Here is a 26,025-nt window from a genome sequence, read left to right as displayed (position 1 = left end):
CCCTATACAGTTCCTTAGTGTTTAGTGCTTTCTCCCCACCTCCCCATTATGGCTTCCCTTGTGTTATAGGGCTTCATCTCCAATATAGATTCCTGGATGGTCTAGAGTGGGTCAAACATAATGTAAAGTAGGGAATCCACTTGTGGGCCAAATTTATTGGCTCTGAGGGCCAGATTTGGCCCACGTGCCGGAGTTTGACATTTATGTGCTAGAGCAATGAAAGTCTATGAGACCTTTCACACTGGATGCGATGTGCCGGAGGTGTCGCATCTTAACGCTAGAGCATCTGTGCGATGTCAGGCAACACGTGTGGCAGACCAGAAGTTATGTAAGTCTATGGCAATCACAAACACCGGTTTGCACTCTCACTGGCTGGGGGCCCCAAACCACCATGCGATACCTAGAGGGGAGTGCGGGTTGGCCCTGGACCTCTCACCACCAGGGAATTCACCCCCACTGCCTCTGAACTGAATGCTAACTGCAACACACACAATTGCTCATTCCCAGCTAAGCCTATGGCAAACACAGGTTTTTTTGAACCGTTTTCACATTGCGGCATGCATGTGTAAAAATGTATTTTGTTAAAACACTTCCACGCATTTCTTATTTAGGCCACAGGAAGGGAGCAGTAGAGTTCCTCACTTCCTGTTTGGTTTTTAGCCAGAAGGAAGATTACCCGAAAACTATTTTTAGCGGTGCGGTGTGTTGCAATCAACACTGTAGATAAAGTAACCTTTTGAATTGGTTGTGGAGTCCTCAAACATTACAATTTTGATTGTACAATCGATACAATTTGCAATCTTGTTCAGAGGTGGGGTAAGTTGCCACCACTACGCATTAGCGTGTGAAGATGCAATTCTAACTCTAGCTAGACGTGTAGGAAAAAGGGTTATTGCACAGCCTAGCTAGATATAACAATTATATATAAAAACTAACTTGCTGAAAAAGGGTCTTGTCCGGAGCACACAGGGAAGGAGAATGCTCAGTTTTCCCACTGTTAGGTCCTCATCCCCCTTCTCTCGGGTCCGATTCCATCCAGGATATTAGACCTGTTGCATCATTTTCTCTGTGATGCTGTGGCCCTCCCTGCTCATCCAACCTAAGCAGTTCCACACTGCTAGCAATATATCTAGGAATGACGGCAGGGGAGGACTAGCCAGGGGGGAAGGGGGAAAATTTCCCCCCAGGCTGCTCTCATTTAATGATTTAGGGCTGGTACAGTGCCTGGTACATGTTTTTGTATAAGGCAATGTGAACCACTAGGCTGGCCGAGGGAAATCAATGCCTAATTACAGAGTAATTAGAGGGTGGGCAAGTTGGTAAATATAAACAGCATGATGCAGAGCAAAGGCTTGCCTGCAGGGTCCGTGGGAAAATATCGGTCTGATTTCGGGTGGAAATTGGTTGAAAGTATTGATCTGAGATGCTGGGAAATCTCAGGCTGATGTGGTCGATCCCGTGCGATAATCACAAACAATGAACGCGACGGAAACCCTGGCCGCTATAACTCAAAATGTTTTATGTGCTCCCCCCCCCCCCCCCCCCCATTGTCAGTGCATTATACTTTACCTGTCACGCTGTCCCTCATGTGTCCTTGCTGTATTTCCCATGTGACTTTTGGCATATAGCAGGAGGGGCACGTGTGTGATGTAATTTGGGCCCGGGCTGCCGTGAAAATGGGCCTTTAGTTTGTGTTTTCCCTCCAGGCCAAAAGGTCCCAGTCCTCCCTTGAATGACAGCCACAAAAAGAATAATGTGGTCCTGCTGTTCCAAATGGAGGCGGGTGAGTTGTCAGTACAGGAGAACCAATTGGGCAAGAGTGTGAAAGGATCAGCAGCTGACAGCAGGGTAATAATTTGATCCAAATTAGGTCAGATGAGGAGCAGGGATTTGCCTAAACAACAGAGTAGCCTGCAGATAGGAACACTTGTGTAGCTCAGGCACTGAGGCAATAACCTGAACGTCCATTTATAATTAAAATTCCTAACTAAATCCATTAAATTGCTGGAAGGGAACTGCAGCTGTAGTTCCCATATCTGGACAGAAATTAATTTATTGCAGAATTTTAGTCAGTCAGATCCACAGTACAGAAGACATATCAGGGTAACACACTTATAATAATGTGTGCAACTAATCTGTTAAAGATTTTTTTTGTGTTAACAAAAGTAGAGTTACACATTGAAATGACTTTAAACTTGGCGGAATAAAGCTGCAACCTTACTACTACTCTTCTGCCAGCTGTTTATCCAAATGAGCAACCTGTGATTTAAAAAATTAGCTATGCTTATTAACCACTTAAAGCGGATCTGAGATGAAAAACTATAACAAGTAACTTTTCTATGTATCTTATCTAAAGTTTAGATTTACACATCAAATCTAGCTGCAAACAGCTTTAATAGAATATGATTATTTCTTCCTGTGATACAATGACAGCAGCCATGTTGTTTGTAAACATTACACAGAGGCAGGCTTATCTGCATCTTGAGCAAAAAAACCTAATCCCCCTCCTCCTCCCTCCTCCCCTCTGCCTCTGAAATCTCTGGCTAGTAATACCTCCCCCTCCTCCTGCCCAGACTGAGCTCCCATGGGCCCTTGCTACTGTCTGAAAGTGCCTTGGCTCTCTGAAAACCTGTGGGTGTGGCTTGTTTAGTTTATAGGGAATTAGAGTATTAAAACAAAAACAAAAAAGTGTTTTGCTTGAGGAATGCCCTATAAACAATAGGAAAGGAACACAATTATGCAATGAGTAAAAGTTCATCTCGGATCCACTTTAAGTACCAGCGGTTTCTTCCCCCTTAAGGATCAGAGACCGCTGGTACAATAAACAACGGAAAACCAATGAATCACCGCACATACCCGCTGCAAACGCCGTCCACCTGAAGGAAAACCTCATCACGTGCTGGAGCGTTGGTCATTACGTCATCGGTTGTTGACAAACTACTGCGCATGCCCGATTTGCACAGTATTTGTCAACGTCTATGCCTGGCTGTGCCCCTGCCAGTGTCATCAGGGTATCCACCCACTGCCGTCCCCAATATCCTCCGCCCCCCGCTAGTGAAATAATCCTACAATTCATTTTCAGCACTTTTCACAGAAAAATGCCAGTGAGTGAGAGCGGCAGCGGAGGCGAAGCCTAGTGGTGCCAAATGTGTTTTTTTATTCATATTTTTAAAATGTAAAAATAATAAAAAAAGAAGCATTTAGGGCCCGTTCACACTAGGTGCGTTTTCCGCCTTTTTTTCAAGCACAGGTTTTCTTTTAAAATCGCCCTCAAAACTCTTGTGCAATAATTCCCTATGAGAGAGTTCACAGCTGAGCGGTTCGTTTCCGATCCGCTCAGCAAAGCCGTGCCTGTACCATTTTTGAGACGTTTTTGCTATAATGGAAGGTATAGGAAAAATGCAAAACGCTCACAAAATCGCTTTGTGCTGCGATTGCATTCGCATTTTTAAAGAAAACCTGTAACTTTAAAAACCTCCCCTGGGGGGTACTAACCTCAGGTGGGGGAAGCCTCCGGATCCTATTGAGGCTTCCTCCTTGGTCCCACGGCGGCGGGAAAAAATCTTCCCGGAACGGCGGCGATATAAATATTTACCTCCCTGGCTCCAGCGCAGGCGCAGTATAGGCGGAAATAGCCGATTGCTGTTGGTCCGCTCTACTACGCAGGCAGGGCCGGATTTGGACTTCCCAGTGACCTAGGCCCGGTACCACCAACCCCCACACACACACACACACACACACTCACCCACACTCAGGGTGCATACACACATGAGACCATAGTCTTTGGAAAATGAAAGATCACAGACCAATTTTACCCCCTTCCATGTAGTATGAGAGCCATACCTACACAGTCTATTCTATGGAGCTGAACTCCCCATCAGACAGAAATCTTTGCAAGATGCTGCACACAAAGGTGCTGTACACATTCTACAGATCAGTATCTGCAAAAGATCCATTCCTGCAAAAGATCTGTTCCTGCAAAATGAATTCATAGTCTATGATATCTGCAGATCCTCATACACACACCTTGTTTAACAGACATTCATCTTCAGATCAGGTCCACCAGGATGGATCTTCAGATCTGCAGATGATTGTCTGATCTGCAGATGAATGTCTGTTAAACAAGGTGTGTATGATGATCTGCAGATCTCATAGACTATGAATGCATTTTGCAGGAACGGATCTTTTGCAGGAACAGATCTTTTGCAGTTATTGATCTTTTGAATGTGTACAGCATCTTGCAAATATCATTCTGTCCAACATCCTGACTAAAGGCTCATACACACATCAGACCATAGTCTTTGGAAAATGAAAGATCACAGACCAATTTTACCCCCTTCCATGTAGTATGAGAGCCATACCTACACAGTCTATTCTATGGAGCGGAACTCCCCATCAGACAGAAATCTTTGCAAGATGCTGCACACAAAGGTGCTGTACACATTCTACAGATCAGTATCTGCAAAAGATCTGTTCCTGTCAATGATCCGTTCCTGCAAATTGCATTCATAGTCTATGATATCTGCAGATCATCATACACACCTTGTTTAACAGACATTCATCTGCAGATCAGATTCACCAGGATGGATTTTCAGATCTGCAGATGATTGATCTGCAGATGAATGTCAGTTAAACAAGGTGTGTATGATGATCTGCAGACATAGACTATGAATGCAATTTGCAGGAACGGATCATTGACAGGAACAGATCTTTTGCAGATACTGATCTGTTGAATGTTTACAGCATCTTTGTGTGCAGCATCTTGCAAAGATTTTTTTCTGATGGGGAGTTCAGCTCCATAGAAAAGACTGTGAAGGTATGGCTCTCATACTACATGAAGGTCTGGTAAGATTGGTCTGTGATCTTTCATTTTCTAAAGACTAGTCTGATGTGTGTATGAGCCTTAACGTTCACTTGTTTGCAGGAGGAAATGCCTGTTTTAGTGACTCGTGTATACCTCTGAAAAATGATGAATTATTGTTTTTCCTGTCAGAGCAGTGAGTCCCTAATGCCTGGTACGCACCAGATAGATGGGGTGAATCGATTTTCCGATCACTTATACAAAGTCGATTAGAAAAATGATCAGAAATCAGATTAGACATGTCAGAAATAATCAATTCGAACCCATCTATCTGATGGCAAATTGCATGGTGTGTACCAGGCATGAAGTAGCAGAGCGGCGTTCATCTCCCTCTCTGCTCTTCTGTAATCACAGATCTGTTGCATTTATTTTATAGTATTTATTGTACTGATTCTTTCACAGGTGTTTTTTTTTTTACTGTTTGCCAATACGGTACAAATATATATTTTTTTAATTTTTAGTATATGTTATTACTTTTGGTATACAAAACAGAATGTAACAATACAAACGTATACAACAGTACATTTGCAATTATAATTATAGAGAAGTTGTCTATCTCCTACTACTGCAGACTACTGCTGCTTTTAAAATGAGCCAGCAAGGGGTTAAGATTTAGCTTATAAGGGGCTGCCATAAATCTCTCTAAGGGAAAAAAAAAACCTCATCTTTCTGTTTAAGATTTACAATCCAGGGGGAGAGAGAAGGAATGGCTCAAGTCATTAACAGAGTCTGACCAGCAATACATTGTTTAGCCCAGCTTGAGTTGTAAAGTGGAAATAATTCTGTTAAAATGTTTACCTTACTGGATCAGAAATTGTCTACAAGAGTCAACGACTGCGCAGCAAGCAGTGAGCACATTGTGATCCATGTTTCTCTCACCCCTGGCAATAAACTGAAGCTTGTATGTTCAGGAGATAGCATTGTCTCATCGCACACCACGGAGTAAGGAAAATACACGGAGCTCTGGAATTCTGACTGTGTGTGCAGCAAAGCAGGGCGGCTTCGGAGCAGGAGAAATGATTTATTTTGACATGCAGCGTCTTATCTCTCTCAGGTCCTGCCGCCCTTTTATCATTCTGATTTTTTACCGCCCTAGGCCGTGGCCTTTGTAGAAATCCGGGCCTGTACGCAGGTGACTTGTGGACCCGACAGAGATCGGCTATTTTCGCCTATCTCCGTGCGGAGAGCCGCAACAGCGCCCCAACTGGAGCCAGGAGAGGTAAATAAATCAGTGCTTGTCAGGCTTGTCGAGGGAGGATTCTGGGACACTTCGGGGGAGCAAGCACTGGACTGCCTGCAGCTACAGGAGTGGGGGAAGCCTCATTGGGACCCTGAGGCTTCCCCCTCCCGACTCGGTAAGTACCCCCCAGGGGAACTTTTTTTTGTTACAGGTTCTCTTTAAGAACAAATACATTGTATTTATTCTTTTCCGGGTCAAAGAGTTCACTTTTTACAAAAACCCAGTGCACAGTGGAGTGCCGGTAGGGGGAAAAAAACAGCGCACAAACACGCAAAACGCTTGCGTTTGAATTTTTGTTCTTAGGTGTGAATAGGGCCTTATTCTGCAGAGCAGGAGAGCAGCGACAAGGGGCGGAGTATAGTGACGTCGCTGGCAACAGCAGGCTGGTTTGTGGAGCAGCACAAAAATACACGCAACTATGTGTAAATACACGCTGCAGCGTAAATATAGTCGATGGGGGGTGACGTAGCACGCATGTTGTAAAGCCGCATGCGCAGTAGCAATGGAGCAGCACAACGTGCGAGGCAGCACTATCTGTCATTATACCGGGATCCTCAGGACACCCATTCTATGACGGCAGAGTCATGTGAGCTGATCAGGAGCCGCTTTCATTGGCTTCTGACCATGTCGTGTCTATCAATGTAAGCCGATGGGAGTTGCTTACATTGATGGGCAGGGTCAGGAGCCAATGAAATTGGCTCCTGACCTGCTCACAGGGCTCTGCAGTCATAGAGACTTCAGGGCAAGTAAGCTGTGGTGGGGAGAATGCGACACGATCGTCAGGAACGGCAGCTAAACCTGTCAGATCTGCAATAAAGTCAGAAACGCCTAATCTGCATATGCTTGTTCAGTTCTATGGCTAAAAGTATTATAAAAATCATATAAAAATGATCACGGGAAGGGATCATTTTTATATTCAAACAATCAGTAATCCCTCTGCACTCAAAACACATGCTTGCAACAGAGTGACAAACTGAGAGCTATTAAAATGGAGGATCTTAGTTTCCAAAAAGTCTGCAGTATCTTTTGTACTTGTCCAGTTCACCCCTTCATGGTTCCCACCTTAGAATTGGTCGCTACTTTATCTATATCAGTGAGCACGCAAGCATACATTTAATGCTCTACAACCTGAACTTCAAGCTGAAGCAATTCTGATTTGTAACCTTTACACAAAGGGAACATTATCATGCATAAAGCCCCATACACACACTCAACAGCAGTCTTTTAAGCCTCATCTACACGTGTAGATGAGGCGGCGATCCGGCGGCTTGATTAGCCGCCGGATCGCCTCTTCCACGTCCCCGCCCACCGCGCGTGCGCCGGAATCAATTCCCGCTCGTCCCCGCGCCGCGCCGCTTATCTTCCTCTTGATTCCCTGCCATTGTCCCCTCGCGGGGAGCGAGCAGGTAATCGGCGGTGGGGAGATCCGTCCTGTCATGATAAGGAACATCGCAGCCGCATCTACGCGTGTAGATGCGGCTTTAGACTCTCACAACTTTTCTTGTGAAACACCTAAAAAAATCTCTTTCTATTGTTTAAGCAGCTAATAAGACTGATAAGAAGTCAACCCAGTGCACAGGCACAGAATAATCCCAGTGACAGGAGGGTGACGAGGGAGCACGCCTAGCCAGACGGTGCCTGCGCTGACTGGCCCCGACTGGAAGATTTTCCAGGGCTAGTTGTGGATGAACCAGGCAGCGGAGGAGGACGGCGAGGGAGCGATAAGCCTGGAGGGGGCTGGAGAAAGCCCCAGGTATGTATATTTTTTTTCTTTAAGGGGCTTAGAAGCCCATTTTTTAGTTGAATAAAGAAGTCATTGTTCCTCCAGGTCCTTAGGCTGTAAGAATTTCAGCACTGCCACCATGTGTGATCACTAGTATGGAATTGTTACTGTGACTATTGTATTTATTTTCCATAAGACATTTTACTTTTTAATTGTCTTCCCATCGGACATTATGTTACGCAACTTAGAGAACATCAAGGTTTTATTCAAATAAATGAATAACATAAATAAATTTAAGTGAATAGCAAATACAGAACAGTCATTTAAAAGCAGTTTAATGCTGGGAACACACGGCTCGATTCTGAGCCATTAAGATGGCACGATAGATCATTTCCGACATGTCCGATCACCGTTCGATCGTTTTGCCTCTCGATTCACCATTGAAATTAACTGAAAAAAGATAAGAAAAACGAGCGGAAGATAAGAGAATTGAGTGGGCAAAACGATCGGGCGCAGAATCGAGCGCCAGAATCGACCCGTGTATTCCCAGCATGAGGCCTGGAACCCACTACAAAACGCTATAGCTAATCGCAATCGCTAGCGTTTTGTAAGCGATTTCATGAGCGTTTTTGGCAGCGATTTTAAAAAGTGCAAGGTTTTTGCCAGCGATTGTGTAGCGATTAGCGTTTTTCATTCTGATTGGTCCTTTCAATTAATTTTAATTATTTCACAGTGTGCAGTAACTTCAAAACGCTAGCAAAATCGCTCTGTGTAGGTTTTGATGAGTGATTATGCCGGCGTTTATATACTTTACATTGCAGAAACGCTAAACGCTAAAAATGCTGCATGTCCTGCGTTTTGCGTTTTAGTAATCGCAATCGCTCCAGTGGATTTCGGCCCATCCATTAACATTAGCTGAGTGTTTAGGGAAAATGCTAGCGGTTTGAATCGCTCACTAAACGCTCACAAAATCGCTCCAGTGGGTTCCAGGCCTAAGGCCCATACACATGCTCAACAGTGATCTTTTATGCAGCACAATTATCAAACAACTTTTGTTGTGAAACAAGTTTAAACAACCAAAAACAGTTGTTTGCTATAGTTCAAACAACTGATAAGACGTCAATTCAACTGTTGGATTGACGTTTTATCAGTTGTTTGATCAATAGCAAACAACTTTTTTTATTTGTTTCCACTTGTTTCACAACAAAAGCTGTTTGATAATTGTGCTGCATAAAAGACTGCTGTTGAGCTTGTGTATGAGGCTCAACAGTTGGATTGATCAAACCGCCTGTTATCAGTTGCTCAAGTTGTTTGCACACGTACACATGCCTGATTATCATCCAACAGGCTAAAATTAGATGATAATCAGGCTGCAGGTTGGTCAGTGTGTACTTAGCTTTAGCCGATGCTAAACACTTCACTGCAAATGAGCATGAAAGCCTTTGTCATCGGTTCCAGACTTTCGGTCATGGGGTCGGGTTTTGAGCCCCCTAGGGGAACATGGAAGCGCCAAAAGTTGCCATTGTGGTGTTTATTCCAACAACAGGAAAAGCCGGTACCATTGTTTTAAAAAGTGCTGTCCATTGATTCAAATGGACAGCGCTTGAGTGACAAAACTACTAAAATGTACTATTATTAAATTGTATATGTCAGTACATGAAGCAGGAGACTCTTAATCTTCTTATACCATGATAATATTGGTTTACTTTACAGAAATACATCATATTTAATCCTCAAGATCACACACAGCTTATTACAAACAGTGAAACACAAGTGATATTTTACTCCTGGGTAAGTAGCAGCAATTCTGGTATTGTTATTGTTCAGAATTTCCAATGCATGTACAACTCTGCATTAGTTCATTGCTATGATAAAAAAAATCACAGTCAGAAAACTGATTTTGTATGTATGTAGTTTGACGAGAATCTCATAGGCCAGTTTATAGGCAAAAGCCATGATGGGTAGACAATAGCTCCCATTGTGTAGCCCATGGAACCTGCTGTAGAATTTTGTAGAATGTGAGTTACAATAGAAAGCCGGCCAGAGACTCACAGGGAGGCTACTATTCCCCTACACACAGGAGACCATTACTGCAGTATTCAAGATACAAAAACCACTACCACGTTTGTTTGTCTTTTACAAATCACTTTATTGTTTATAAACAACACCAAAATCAGAGAAGTACAACTGCTCATCCAGGCCTACAGTATTAACATGATGTGTGTGTGTGTGTGTGTGTGTGTGTGTGTGTGTGTGTGTGTGTGTGTGTGTGTGTGTGTGTGTGTGTGTATATATATTCCGGGCGTATAAGACAACTGGACGTATAAAAGGACCCCCAAACTTTTCCAGTTGAAATATAAAGTTTGGAATAGACACTAAATAAAAATTTTAAAAAATCATATACTGGTGCTATGTATGAACAGATACTGGTGCTGTACTGTATATTTTACTCAGCATATAACACTATACAGGGGATTGACTGGTTGTATTGGTCAACTCTTCCTCTCCCTAATTGGATTGGTCAGCTCTCCCTGTCTACCTGTTTATCAGAGCGGTATAGAAGAATACATTGCACTGTGCCCATAAAACACGCCTCTTTCACCCTTCTGGCCCACCCTTGTATCCTGTTTACCTCCTTTTCTGCCTCTCAGATCTCGCACATGCTCGCCTGCGCCACTTCAGTACAGTCCTCAGCAGCGAAATCTGAGAGGCGGTAACAGGATAGGGCGTATCACTGGCATCATTTACACCCGACGTATAAGACGACCCCCAACTTTTCAGAAGATTTTCAAGGGTTAAAAAAGTATAGTCTTATACACCATAATATACAGTATATATACATACAGCATACACACACAGACTTTCTTGCAAGAGTTTAATACTCAGTTAACAGGGTATCAGCATTCTATGTTAATTATACTAACCAATTTAGCCAAGTTTGTCTTCTGTCACCATACACAGCACAAATATAAATATTACCATACTAATATTTACTGTACATCATCTTAGACCAATCCTGACTAACTGCCTACGAGACAAGAAAAGAAGTAAGAAGAAGTAAAAACAAGATTAGTGGTTACAGGAAGAGTGGTGTATTACAGTTAGTTCTCTCTATCTGCGCTCCCTGCTCTCCCAGTGCGGACCGAGAGGCAGAACTGTAATACTGAACTGTGTGGTTCAGGTTTATATGGCTTCTCAGTGGAAGCAGGGTTCTTTAAAGCAAACCCGAGCCGAAGCTCGGTTTCAAAATCTCCTACTTACTATTTAGAGAGGGAAGCCTCAAGATCCGAATGACGCTTCCCTCGGTTGTAACATGCCCCCCGTTACTGAGTGCGGCCCCTCTTCCTGGTTTAAGTGTGTGCAACGGTCACGCGAGCCCGCCTGCGCATGCACAGTATGTCGGGTACGCTTTAAATTATGATGATATTCTCTCTTCTGTATTGACAAAAATGATATATGAACAAATTAACGTTAAAATAACCAACACTCTACAAAATTGAGGTGTCGGTTTGCCGTTGTCCTGACCTCTTTACCCTCATAATATTAGTCATATGATGTATACAGGTTTCAAGGAATAAATATAAGCATCCTTTAATACTATTCCTCATTGTCGTTTATGTGAGCAAGTTGATTTTTGAATTGAATTAACAAAGATTTTGCTACCCAGCTGGAGAGATGTATTGTTATTGTAATATCATGTTTTAATACGTCTTGTATGCTTGTATACTTGATATCCGACACTGTTTTTGAACCATGCGGTATCCCTGGCTTAACTGTAGGGGAAGAGTGCATATGTTCAACTTACTCAATTATTAGGTACTAATAGAAAGGCCCACCTGTTAAAAAATGGGCGCAAGGCCACGGACGCGACCACACCCGCAACGACTTCCACTTAGGCTCTCGCAGACTGGCACCCCCCTTGTCCAAAGTGCACCTGTGTGGGCGCCAGGCACAACACACAGACACAGGAGGTCACAGGGACAGGGCCCTTATTATATAGGATTCAATATAGAGTAGGAGCTTAGCTAATACATTTCTCTCTTCATGCCACCACAGGTTTTGTACCAACCAAGAAATACTAGTTGACCAGATAACGATTTTGTGGATTTTTAAAAAATATGTTTTTGTATGTGTGACCTATTAGTTTTGTTTTAACTGGATAAGTATTTTCTCATTCATTGTTTATATTTTATACCTGTTGATCATAACCTGGCAGTTGTCCATTATGTTCATTTTATTATCTTGGCTAAAATGCTAATGTGGGCAGAATGTATATTTTTTGACTTTATTCTGATTGATGTATGTTATGTCTACCATGGATAAAGCTTCTTTTGAATACTAAAACCACAGAGAATGCTCTTTTGTCTTTTCCATATATAGGATAACTCCACCCTAGAATATGTAGCACCTGCACTGAATGACCGGGTAAGGAGGTGTTCTTGTTTTTTTATAAACATACACAAACTATGTAGACAATAAAATAGTGTAAACACTGACATAAACTGCACTGGATTGAACATTCAGTACTGTAGGAATAACATTTCCAATTTCTATTTTTATTGAAAGTGATATTGAGCAGGTTTAAAAAAACACCATTTGTACTTACCTAGTGCTTCCTCCAGCCCACAGTAGGCCGCGAGGTCCCCCACGTCCTCCTGGCTCCTCTCCCGGTCCTGCTGGAGGCTCCGTTAATTGGTGATGTCCGCCTGAAGTCGCCAGTATGAGTCCACACTGCGCACATTACACGTGATCACGCTGGCCACGTGAGAGTCCTGCGCATGCCCAATTCAGAGTTAGAGAACTGTGCAGCGGGACTGGGAGAGAAGCCAGGAGGACGCCAGGGGACCTCGCAGCCTACGGTGAGCTGGAGGAAGCCCCAGGTAAGTACAAATGGTGATGGTGTCATAGTTTAGTCTCAGCGTTTTGTGTGAGATATAGCATAATTTGCAACGCACACTGTTTTGTGCATCGTACATAAAACATTTTGCGTTATTAGCAAAATATTTTATGTACAATGCCTTGCTGGGCTAGCAAACTGTCTTTCTGTGCAAATGTCAGATGCAACTTGGTTAGACTGGATAGCACCCTGTGAAATGTTCAAACCCCTCCACGGTCCATCATCACTCATGTGAGGTAGACAGAGAGTAACTGGTATGGGCCACCAGCTAGTTTTTCACTTTGAAAACAAAGCGTACCCTGCCCACCTTGTCTGTGCCACCTACAGAGATGAATGCTCTCTGGCCAGCACTGCCACAGTACGACTCTGCAGTGTTTCATCTTCAGCTTCTCTTTAGTTCCTCCCTCCTCTGTGTGCAATGAAGCATTTAACTTTCCCACATCCTCTCTGTGTTAAAAGAAAGTTAAAGTGCACCTGAGGTGGTAAATAGTGCTGTATTTATACTTATCTGGGGCTTCCTCCAGCCCCACACGGTCCATGGGCTCCCCCCTCCCCCCCGGCCGTCCTACCCGGCACTCCGGTCTTTTTTAGAAAGTTGCAGTGCTGGCCAGGAACAGGTTATCTCTGTTAAGGTAGCCACACACAATACAATTTTTTTTAAATAATCTGTTCAATTTAAGAATTGCAATCCATCTTTCTGACTGATTGTAACATTTTAAAAATATGACCAATAACACATCTATGTTAAATTTTTCCCAATTATTATAAAAATGATTGGAAACTCGGAGAAAATTGCTAGGATGTGTATATTAATAAACTGACAATCTAACACACACCATACAATCTTTAGAAAGATTGAAGAAAAATTTCTAGCATTCCGGATCGATAAAAATAGAAAAAAACGGGAAATCCAATTGGATTTTTCAGTTAAATGAAAAAAAAAGCTTTTTATTTTTTCGGGAAATCCGATCATATTTATCGAAGTTCTGTAAAATCGGATCATTTTATTGTATCGTGTGTGGCTACCTTTAGTCGGAGAAGGTGGACTGGATGAGGAGATCTGCTTTGTGCTGGGAAATAAACTTTTCAGGAAATACTGTATGAAACTACTGAATGCTGCTGGAGAGGAGCCACAAATGTACTTTACATGCATTTAGGCTGCTTTCACAGTGGGACGTTACAGGTGCACGTTAGAGCAGCCTGTAACGCAGCCCACCGCACAGTAATGAAAAATCAATGGGGCTGTTCACAGTGCCCACATTGCGTTACACTGTAACGCTGCATGCTTTGGGAAAGTGCAGCATGCTGTGCCTTATACTGGGCTTTAGCTGTGTTAGACTGCTTGCACATGCTCAGTGACTAGCCACATGGCTAATTAATATTCACGACAGTGGCTGGATAGTGTACTGGTTAAGGGCTCTGCCTTTGACATGGGAGACCAGGGTTCGAATCCTGGCTAGGTCAAGTACCTATTCAGTAAGGAGTTCAAGGCAAGACTCCCTAACACTGCTGGGTGGCCTCTTGAGCGCGTCCCTGTGGCTGCAGCTCTTGAGCGCTTTGAGTCCGACAGGAGAAAAGCGCTATACAAATGTTTGGATTATTATTATTATTATAACCTGGACTCATAGTGTTGTCCGGATCATGAATGAATCATTCATTTGATCCGGATCTTTTTTGTGAGTCGAATCATCCGGATCATACCAATGAACGATTAGGTTCACAGTGGATGTCTGTCTGGAAGAAACAAGAACATACAGAATGTACAGTGCAGGGAAAGTCCTGTCCTGCTAGTCATTTCACCCCCAGTCTGCTTCTCTAGTAAAATGATTCAAATGATTTGGTTCAAAGATCCGGATCTTTTCAATGATCCGATTCGAATCATCCGAATCCTTGAAAAGATCCGGACTTCCCATCACTATCCTGGAGCGGCTGTTCTATCAGTATAGATAGAACAAAACAGCGCACCAAGAGCTGCATAACGCGGCTCAATCTGACGTCCAACTTGAACATCACCATTCGTTGCGTTAGGGGCACGTTATGCGATCTAACGTCCCCTAAAACGCAACGTCTTGGTGGGAAAGAGGCCGTAGGCCCTGTTCACAGTGGTCAGTTGCGATGCAGAATAATTCTGCATGTTAACTCACTGCCCATACAATTCTATGGGCCTGTTAACAGTAACGGATAGCGGACTAACTTGCTGCATGCAGGCTTTGTATTAAAGTCTATGTCCAATCTTCATTGCAGTTCACACACATTTTAATGCATGAGTTATGCAACTGACTACTGTGAACCTAGCCTAAATGTAAAAAATTACTTTTTGAATTGCTAATCAATACTGTACTATGGCTTTCAAGTAAACCTTCAAAATAACACAAACAAACCTGATACTTACCTCTAGGAGGGGGAAGCCTCTAGGAGCGTCGCTGGGGAGTTGGGTGCTGGGAGAGCTGAATGACGGCACCACCTGCTGCTGCAAAACTCCCCAGCAGCGCTAAATACTACTTCCCTCCGAGTTGTTGACTCGGAGGGGGATGTTATTCAGGATCTGGTATATATGTGTACAGGGGCGAGCCTGGGGTGCCTGGCACCTGGGTGCAAGATTTTCTCTGGCGCCTATGGGAGTGGTTAAATTTACCGCGCCCAACCACATAACCACACCAGTGTCCTGCCTAATCACACCCACACCTTCCACCTCTTTCCGCATGCATGTGATACCCCATTCCTACCCCTCTTCCATGGGCTTGCTCCTGGCTGGCTTTGGCTTCCTGCGAGTCTGCTAGTCTCTGGACTGACTCAGGCTGAGAGGCTCTGCGAGTGCGACGCAGTCACACACTGCGTATTTATGGCTGCCTGCGGCCACCCTACTCTCGCTGTCGTAGGCTCCTCCCCCCGCCAAGCCCAAGCGTGAGGTGGGCTGCCTGTATCTTTCCCGTTGCGCCACGCAGCCTGCCAGTGTTACCAACCTTTCACGTTATTTTTTTACTGACAAATACCTAAAAATTTACTGACAAAAGATTATTTTTACTGACAAAATTTCCCCACTAAATGCACATAAGAGATAGCTTTTCCCCATGTAAATGCACATAACAAGAGACAGCTTTTCCCCATGTAAATGCACATAAGAGACCGCTTTTCACCAGCAAATGCACATAACAAGAGACCGCTTTTCCCCAGCAAATGCACATAACAAGAGACCGCTTTTCCCCAGCAAATGCACATAACAAGAGACCGCTTTTCCCCAGCAAATGCACATAACAAGAGACCGCTTTTCCCCAGCAAATGCACATAACAAGAGACCGCTTTTCCCCAGCAAATGCACATAAGAGACCGCTTTTCACCAGCAAATGCACATAATAAGACAGCTTTTCACCAGCAAATGCACATAAGAAGACAGCTTTTCACCAGCAAATGCACATAAGAAGACAGCTTTTCACCAGCAAATGCACATAAGAAGACAGCTTTTCACCAGCAAATGCACATAAGAAGACAGCTTTTCACCAGCAAATGCACATAAGAGAGATTTTCACCAGTAAATGCACATAATGACAAACAGACAGTGTCCCCAGAATATGTAGCCAGGGATATATGTCCCCAGGATAGGTAGCCAGGGGGTATATGCGCCCAGGATAGGTAGCCAGGCGGTATATGCGCCCAGGATAGGTAGCCAGGGGGTATGTGCGCCCAGGATAGGTAGCCAGGGGGTATGTGCGCCCAGGATAGGTAGCCAGGGGGTATGTGCGCCCAGGATAGGTAGCCAGGGGGTATGTGCGCCCAGGATAGGTAGCCAGGTGGTATCTGTGCCCAGGATAGGTAGCCAGGGGGTATGTGCGCCCAGGATAGGTAGCCAGGTGGTATCTGTGCCCAGGATAGGTAGCCAGGTGGTATCTGTGCCCAGGATAGGTAGCCAGGTGGTATCTGTGCCCAGGATAGGTAGCCAGGGGGTATGTGCGCCCAGGATAGGTAGCCAGGTGGTATCTGTGCCCAGGATAGGTAGCCAGGTGGTATCTGTGCCCAGGATAGGTAGCCAGGTGGTATCTGTGCCCAGGATAGGTAGCCAGGGGGTATGTGCGCCCAGGATAGGTAGCCAGGTGGTATCTGTGCCCAGGATAGCTAGTGAGTGACAGGAGCGCGCCCCGCCGCCGCCGCTCCCTCCTCCGCTCCCCCCTCACCTTTCAGCAGCCCTTAGTCAGACCTCAATCAGCGGGCGACCCGACCAGGAAAAGGGCGCCGGACGCACCCGCTCTATATGCGGAAGTGATGTCACTTCCGCATATCAGTGCGGCGTGCTAGGTCCTAGCGCCCGCCCGCCTGATCGAGGTCTGACGCGGCGGCTAGAGGGAGGGAGCTTGAAGCGGCGGCGGCGGCCACAGGGGGAGAGCGAGGCCGGGCGAGCGGGGCCGGGCGGCGCCTCTCACCCGCAGCACCCGCCCAGGCTCGGCCCTGTATGTGTATATATATATATATATATATATATATATATATATATATATATATATATATATATATATATATATACATACACATTTACAGATATGTTTGTATGTAAGCCTGGTACACACCCTTCAGTTTTATTGCCCAATTTTACAACCTCCATGCAGTATGAGGTAGAGGCCTGCAGCGGGTCGGGTACCCGCGGGTAACCCGAAATGCGGGTCGGGTTCGGGTACCCGAATTGATTTAAGCTGCGGGTGCGGGTCGGGTGCGGGTAGCGAGTTGCGGATGCGGGTAGGGTTGCGGGTAGCGGTGTGCGGGTCGCGGGTAGCGGTCTGCGGGTGCGGGTCGCGGGTAGTGAAAACAAACAAGTTAATTCTGACTGTGTCTTTTGCTTACTTTACTTTAAATGTTACTTTAAAATGTGCACTTTAGAAGAAAATGTAAAAAAGCGGGTCGCGGGTAGTGGGTCGGGTAAAGGTCCTGCGGGTTGGGTGTGGGTAGCGGTTCTGCGGGTGCGGGTCGGGTTGTGGGTATCAAATTCACCAGAAAGCGAGTCGGGTGCGGGTATGAAAAAGTGGACCCGCGCAGGCCTCTAGTATGAGGGTCAACAGATTTTGAATACTATAAGCAGATTGTGTAGGTAACCCTCATACTACATGGAGGTGGTAAATTGAGGCAATCCAAATTGGATGTGTATATGTACCCTAAAGCCTGGTACACATTTTCAATTATGATTGGCCAATCACTAACTAATTGTATCACCTGCATTTAGTCTGAGGGTTTATCTACACAATCTGCTCATAGTATTCAATATCTGTTTACCCTCATACTACATGGAGGTGGTAAAATTGCCCAGTGATCGGCCAATCATAAGTGTGTACCAGGCTTTACTCTGGGAAAATAGGTATAAAGGTGTATATACACACATCAAATTTTGATTGGTCAATACCTGACCAATTTACCACCTCCATGTAGTACGAGCGCTAACCGACTTTGAATACTATGAACAGATTGTGTAGATTCTACATGGAAGTGGTAAAATTGTCCGGCCATTTGCCAATCAAAATTAGATATGTGTACCTGGTACCCACTTTCAATTATGATTGGTCTATCACTGACCAATTTAGACACCTCCATGTAGTACGAAGCTTTACAGATATTGAATATTATGAGCAGATTGGGTGGGTAAACCCTCATACTACTGTACATTGAGGTGGTAAAATTGGTCAGTGATTGGCCAACCATATTTGAAAGTGTGTACCAGGCTTTAAACAAAAATTGAGATCCATCACTTGTAAATATTGAGAGGACAGAAACTCGCTACCTAAATAAAGCAAACAAACTCCAAAAAAGGGGGTGGGGGGGAAGAGAATTACAATCATATTTACAATAGGTCATTAGGGATAGAGAATGAGACGCAAATCATTTCTCCTTGAAATCATGTAAATTATATGCAGTTTGAAATTGGACCAATCAGAATAACTTCCTGTCCTAGGCAAGCACAGTGGCTGATTGTCCAGCTCTCACTAGGAACATCATACTGTATGTATTGTAAATGACAGTTACTGTTGAGAATTTTTGAGGCAAGGAATACACTTGTCTTTAAGTTTTCTGCCGCGTGTTTTTCTGCATATGTTTTCTGCACACCAAGTGTGTTTCTATGCAGAAAAATGCACAAGTTTTTTCACAGCAGCTAATGTAATTGATACAGAAAACTGACAAAATGTGCAGAATCATCATGCAGAATGTCATTTTTTTTTCCTGCGTGCGGGAAACGCATTAAGTGTGAACTAGCACATTAATTAACATGAGTTCTCTGTGCAGAAAACACGTACGAAAACTGTCAAGTGTGTTCCCTGCCTCAATGTTTTGTGAAGTGTACATATGTGTATATATATATATATATATATATATATATATATATATATATATGTATATATATATATATATATATATATATATATATATATATATATATATATATATATATATATACATACACTGTATATTAACATTTGAAATTAAAGTTACGTTTTATTCCAAGTCCAGTGCTTGTCTCATCATCGATCCCCTGTAATTTAGTTTTTGCCATGTTTTTGTTCTGTGTATTTAGCCAGAGAATCATCTTGTTTTGTTTTGTCAATATTGAACTCAATTTCACTTTTGCTATGATTCTGTGTTTTCGCAGACCTTTAACAAAGTCGTGGGAGTGTTTAGCCAATCGGTTTTTCATCTCGGTAATGTGAGATCCTTGACAGCTACGTCTGCAGGAAAACTGGTTGTCTGGGAGACCACCTATCCCCCTTCCATCAGAGCAAAAGCTTCCATAAAGCCACATAACAAGAAGGCATTAAAGCTGATGCATCTGCAGAAAGATGCCATTACTGTGCTCACTGCCCATGACAGGTAATAACAGCAGCTAAACACGGCAACTGGGAAGGACAAAAAGGATTATTTCCACATTGATCTTTGCTTTGAGAAATATGTAAATGTTATACTAAAATACAGCATTTACAGAACACCACATGCAAATCCACACAAAGCACTAACTGCATAAGAACTATTGAAAAATAATTTATTCATTAGCCTTTTGCATTTTTATACCATACATGAAACAGATTGGTATGATGTACCGTAGATTTTATTAAAGGGACCTAAACTCAGAACTTCCTTACTGCTCTAAAAGATACGCACCAGCATACTAGCCTTTAAAGAAAAACATTTCTTTGTTAGAGCTGATACAAATGCTGCAATAAATCTGCACTGTTTCTACTTCCTGCTTTTATGGAAGCAGACCTATTGTTAACATCCTGTGCTTTCAAATGAACTTATCTGTTGTGGCAGTCAGCTGACACTGGGGAGAGATTAAATTACAACTTGTGATTAGACACAGATGAGGCGGAATTAGACAGGCTAAAATTTTTAAATACAAACAGGGTGCATTTCTCTATGTTTTCTTTATGTCCTGTGCAAGAGTTCAGGTCCACTTTCATGTCTGTTAGGGCTGGTTCACACCGCATGTGCTACTCTAAGCGCTTGTGATTTTAACAGCTCTTGCTAGTGTAAGGCTATGTGTGTGTTCTCATTTGCGCTATGTGATTTTAAAAAAACAAAACACTTCTAGCATTACATTAGCAAGAGCTTTTGAAATCACAACCGCTTAGAAAAGCGCTTGCAGTGTGAACTGGCCCTTAATGTGTTTAAAAAAAAGTTGTTACTGTATAAAAGTCTTATTGGCTAGCTATGTACTACATGCTTCATATTTTCTGTTCCTATCTCATTACAAGTCTGCCAGACAGGACTAACTGAAGACAACGACTTCCCATTCCCTGTGCAGACTATGAAAAGTGTGCCTATTTGGGCACAGGTGGCATATGAAAAGAATGACTGAAGGTTTATGAGGCGTACAAAGGGGGGAAGGAGGAGGGAGAAAGCCGAGGAGGAGAGAAAATAAATGAGAGAAAGTGATAGAGAAATGTCAGATAGACAAGCAAGGGCAGCAGGAAATTAGTGCAGAGTGTGAAAGAGCTGAATGCCTCATAGGGAGAGGGCAGTGGCTCTGGGAAAGGGGAGGTGGGAATGGCAATGTCTCAACTCTGCTTGAGACCTCCAGACTTCTGCACGTGTCTGCTAAATTTGCTACTGTGGTGTCAGGCTTGCTACTAGCCTGTCTCTCACCTCCCCTTCTCTTCTGCATTAGTGTCGGTCCACACTAGTGCGGTTGCAGAACGCAATCCGTGGTCTGAGCTCCAGTTTTCAAAAACCGGAACTTAAACAGATCAAAAACGGATTTGTGCTGCCCTTTTGCAGTACAAATCCGTGTCCCATTGGGTGGGAGGGGGCCTGCCATGCTGGAGGGGGTAGCAGCAAGGAAGGGGGGCAGCGGCCACAGCCGTGGGGAGGGGGGGTCGGACCCCCCCTCACCTGGATCCCCCCTTTCCGTGCTCCCTCTCCAGCTAGTTTCCTTAAAATCAAGGCACCACAGATGATGATCTCTGAAAACTGCATGTCAAACCAGTCAGTAGCTCTGGAGAATTAAGCTGTTGAAATTCAGTGAAAATTGAAATTCAGTGTGTAACGATCGGTGTAACACAGAGAGGATCTGATTATTGGTGATCTGCAGTATCACCAAAATACAGATATATACCTGATTATTGATGATCTGCAGTATCACCGATAATCAGATATATTACTAACCTCTGGACACCTGAGAGATATGAGTGTTTGGTGCAACAGTAATACTTTGAGAACAATACAAGGAGGACAGGTACAAGGCAGTAAGGAATACTGCTAGAGTATGAGTACCTTTCAGCAGCCTGAGACTCTCCCGCAGGGAGGAGTCATACTGGGAGAGGGAAGGACCAGAGCGTGAGTGACACCAAAGGGAGGATGTCACTGACAGATCTGTGAACTATCTCTTAACTGGGGAGATAGCTCTCAAGGTCGGACAAGCCAGGTCGGCAACACATGGACATACAAAGTACAAAGACAGGAGGCTGATTTGGTAATCCTAAGGCAAGCAGGGTTTGGCAACAGAGAATCAGATATAGCGAAGTACCAAATCAGTGAACAGAAGAGTGGTCAGGAAATCAGAAAGTCATAACAGATAATAAACAATGCCTAGTCTTGGGTGTGAGCTCCGTGATCATCAACACCCTGGAACTAATCTGAAGTATAACAGAATGGTAACACAAGTCCCTAATCTTGGGTGTGAGGTCCTTGATCATCAACACCCTGGAACTAGTCTGAGGGATAACAGAACGATAACGCAAGTCCCTAATCTTGGGTGTGAGGTCCTTGATCATCAACACCCTGGAACTAGTCTGAAGTATAACAGAATGATAACACAGATTCCTAATCTTGGGTGTGAGGTCCTTGATCATCAACACCCTGGAACTAGTCTGAAGTATAACAGAGTAATAACACAGATTCTGACAATAAGGTCTGAGTGCTACCACGTAGTGATCGCAACGGCAAACAACCAGCGAATGACCAGCACCCAGTATTTATAGCCCAGCGCTCTCCAGCGCCTCCCTTAAGTGCTGGACCAATAGGAACTGGTACAATCGTCAGCTGACCGGCTGGGTCAGCTGACTCCCTTCTGGCTGTCATAAAAGTTCTGCCTCTCAGCGCACGCGCGCGTCCTTCTAAACCTGTGTGGACTATCAGTCCCAGCCACACCAGACATGTCTTGCGTATCACCCGCCGCGCTGGACGCGGAACCAGCCTCACCGCTATCAAGGCATGCGACGGTTTCTCCGCGTTCAGCCACACTGGCAGATGTAGGCCTACGCGTGCAAACCACAGCGTTGGATGCGGAATCAGCCGCCTTGTTCTGAGCGCACGCGGCGGCTTTTCCGCGTTTTCTCACACAGTGAAAGTGACTTCAGCCTCAGAGCTTCCCTATTGGTAAGTAAAAGCTACACATTAGATGACCAGCAAGGAGACTGGTGAGGTAGAAGTGGGAAGAACAAGGTAGACTTTTGCAAGAAAACTTAAAAATAGACATAATATCAACTCATTGCAGTTAACTTCTGATTTTGATTTTTTCATTCTATGCTCATTTTAGACTGCCCAGGTTTATGAATGGTGAGTTAGCTTTTACTTATCAGAAATAAGTGAACGTTGGTTTTGTTTCAATTGTTTTTATTGAATAGGAATGCATAAGCAACTTGTAACAGTCAATACTAATTGTAACCCCATGCAGAGAGAGCAAAATGGCTGAGGTAAAATTGACTGAGGATAAAATAAACAATACAAAACAAATAGGAACAGCGCCATTTCACAGATGAACAAATTCAGTAACGCAAAACATAATGAAGAATAGGTAAGGCAGCAATATTACCTATTTTACCAGTCAGGCTCAAAAGTATAATAGGTATGAAAGGCCAGCTACTTTAACATATGCAATCCATGGAAACCAAGTCTTGGTAAACTGATCCATCCAATCTTCAGAAACCACTATCATATGTTCGAAAATCATAACTTGGTGAGTTCTAGCAATAACCTCTAATTGTGTGGCCTTCCATCTAGAGGCCATATAAGTCTTGACAGAGTTTGCTATATGCTGGGACAGCCTGTGTGAAGGATGAAGCAGGAGAAGGGAAGGATCTTTTTTAAAGGACCACTGTCACGAAAATCCTACATGTAAACACATACAAATAAGAAGCCTGTTCCTTCCAGAGTAAAATGAGCCATAAATTACTTTTCTCCTATGTTGCTGTCACTTACAGTAAGAAGTAGAAATCTGACATTACCGACTGGTTTTGGGCTAGTCCATCTCTCCATAGGGAATCCTCAGCATGGCCTTTATTTTTTATAAATACACTCCCTGAAAAAGATTACTAAAAACATGCTGGCCAGCCTCCGTACTCACTGCACACTTTTTTGACAGTTGGACGGAGCAACTGCCATTCACTTAATGCTTTTGTAACTAAAGAAAACCTTGAGAATCCCCCATGAGGAGATGGGCTAGTCCAAAACCTGTCCGTTCTGTCAAATTTTTACTATTTACTGTAAGTGACAGCAACATAGGAGAAAAGTAATTTTTGGCTCATTTTACTCTAGAAGAAACATACTTTTAATGTATATGTGATTACATGCATTTTAAATTTAACAATTTTTCTGGATAGTGGTCCTTTAAGGGTAAAGAAATAAGGCCATTGACCTTGGCCCATGAAGTTTGGTTTAAATAGTGAGATACCAGTGCTGAGTTGGTCAGGAGGAATGTATTGTAACGCTGTCTGCAGTCATTTAGAAGTTGACACCAGGCCTGCCCATTTATTAACAAAAGAACAACCAATTTCTCTAAAAGCTTGTCATCTTTATTTTCTTGTATCAAAAACACGCAGCCCCCCTTGGTAACCCACCCACTCCCCCCTAAAAACCTATCTAGTAAGTGGAGCGCTCCTCATGCATACAACCACTCGCACAAGGACACAATCTCTGGCTCTGGCCTAGAATTGATCCATGATCATATGGGACCTCTGACCGCTATACAGTCATATAGGATAACCTCCATTCATTTAAGCAGCATTCCAGCAACTCCCCTTCACTGTAACAATTGGTAGCCGCTGTAAGGGTAATGTTATATCTCCTTCAAATGTCCAATCCAATCTCAGGCTTGTCTGTACATCCGGGATTCAACACACCTTGTTTAACATGGCACCATCAGTTTTAACTTGGAGCTTTGTGCTGGGCTCTTGTATACATCAACAATGGCATTAAGAGAGCGTCTTAGTAAAAACACATCCACGCTGCACAGCAGCACTCACCGCTTCTTCTACCCCTTTAGGGCAACACTGAGCGTTCCAAACCTTGCGGCTGCGGCGTCCCGCAGCTCACTTTGTCCATGCTCCGTGACTTCCGGGGTACATGCGGACTGTTGTGGGAGTGTTCTGGTCCTTTCTGGCCGGCCAGACGGCGTGCCTTGTCAGAGCGGCGAGCGGTGTCCGGCTAGACGCTCACACTCTGTCGGCTCGGTGACCACGCCTGCATACGCGTTACGCCCACCTCATCACGTGGGCTTCGTCAGTGCAAGATGCTGTTAGTCTCGTCCAGGGGGCGTGCTTTCATTCCTTTTATATCCACCATAGTTACTCCTTCTTACGATATAGCTGTTCCTATTGGATATATGTCACAGTTCATAGCTAACAAATATTTTCTTTCTGTTTTTAACTCTATTCTTCATTAAATTCATTGGTTTTGTCTTATCTTGGGAAGAACCCAAAACCTCTGTATGTATATGTAAAAATATCCAGAGAATCCATTCGCAACTTTCGCCTATTAATATCCACACAATGTTTCATCAGCTCATGCATGCGATCCACTCGCCCTGATCTTATACATATATATATATACATGTGTGCCCCAGCATTTTTACACCCATATGCACATTTTATGCTCCTCTAACGTCAGATTGACAATACACATTCATTGCATTGGCCTCAAAGCACGTTGGCATCACTTCCAGAATATTATTATCCCATGCTTAATCTGGCAAAAAAACAGCCAGATTAAAATCTGTATTTAACCCTCCTGGGTATAATGTCCCCAATGTATAGATCCAACGACTTTCTACCTGATATAAAATTTTTTCATAATCACCTCCCCTTACTAGTCTTACTAGTCTTACTAGTCATATGGGCGACCTTAGCCTTTTGTACATTGGCGGGGGGCGTTGCTTCAGCACTGGCATTCAGGTCAGGGTATTTAAACCCTGACCAATCAAGCGCCTAGTGCTGTTGCAGTGTGTCCAGTGCTGTTGCAGTGTGTCATGCCAGTCCTTTCATGCCAGTCCTGTCAGTCAGTCCTGTAAAGCCAGTCCTATCAGTCAGTCCTGTCACACTAGTCCTGTCAGTCACATTGCTTCTCTTTCTCCTTCCCTTACAGCTAGGTAACCCCTCCTGTTCTTCTCTATTCTGGTGGGGCAGTCCTAGAGGTAATGACCTGGTGGGCAACAGGCAGCAAAGTAGTCCACTGCCCATTAGGAGTGGCAGTCGATCATCGCTTGCTGGATGCGCTGGTGAAAACCTGTGCTCATTTAGACTCCACGCCCTGGGAGTGCCCACATCGATTGAACAGGAGCCTGATAATGGTGGCCGGAGTATGTATTGCATATCCAATAACTATCTTACATAGGCACACATAACTATCTTACATAGCCTCCAGCCCTTGGGCACATAGCCCAAGGGCTGGAGTACCCAGAAGGCAGTGCAAATGCAAGACAAACATAATATGTGAACATACAATGTTTATGCCATGTTCACTACTGTAAGTGCAGAATCAAGATGTAGCACAACAGAACTTGCAACATTTGCAGAAACTGCATTATAATGCAAAACACTGTATAAAACAAATGTGGATTGATC

At 43.9% G+C, this 26,025-nt stretch overlaps 1 protein-coding gene across 3 annotated transcripts in view; it reads left to right on the top strand.

The window, feature by feature from the left end:
* Positions 1-26,025, top strand: part of CFAP251 (cilia and flagella associated protein 251) — a 101,640-nt gene that overhangs the window by 29,086 nt on the left and 46,529 nt on the right. For all 3 annotated transcript variants that reach the window (XM_068244853.1, XM_068244846.1, XM_068244863.1), the window contains exons 9-11: positions 9,538-9,615; positions 12,205-12,249; positions 19,344-19,561. In XM_068244853.1, coding sequence (XP_068100954.1) covers positions 9,538-9,615; positions 12,205-12,249; positions 19,344-19,561 — 341 coding nt within the window. The remainder of the gene's footprint in view (positions 1-9,537; positions 9,616-12,204; positions 12,250-19,343; positions 19,562-26,025) is intronic.

The sequence above is a fragment of the Hyperolius riggenbachi genome, chromosome 1, assembly GCF_040937935.1.
Source record: "Hyperolius riggenbachi isolate aHypRig1 chromosome 1, aHypRig1.pri, whole genome shotgun sequence".
Classification (NCBI taxonomy): Eukaryota; Metazoa; Chordata; class Amphibia; order Anura; family Hyperoliidae; genus Hyperolius; species Hyperolius riggenbachi.
Note: the sequence above shows the minus strand (reverse complement) of the source record. Positions and strands in the feature narration are given on the sequence as shown.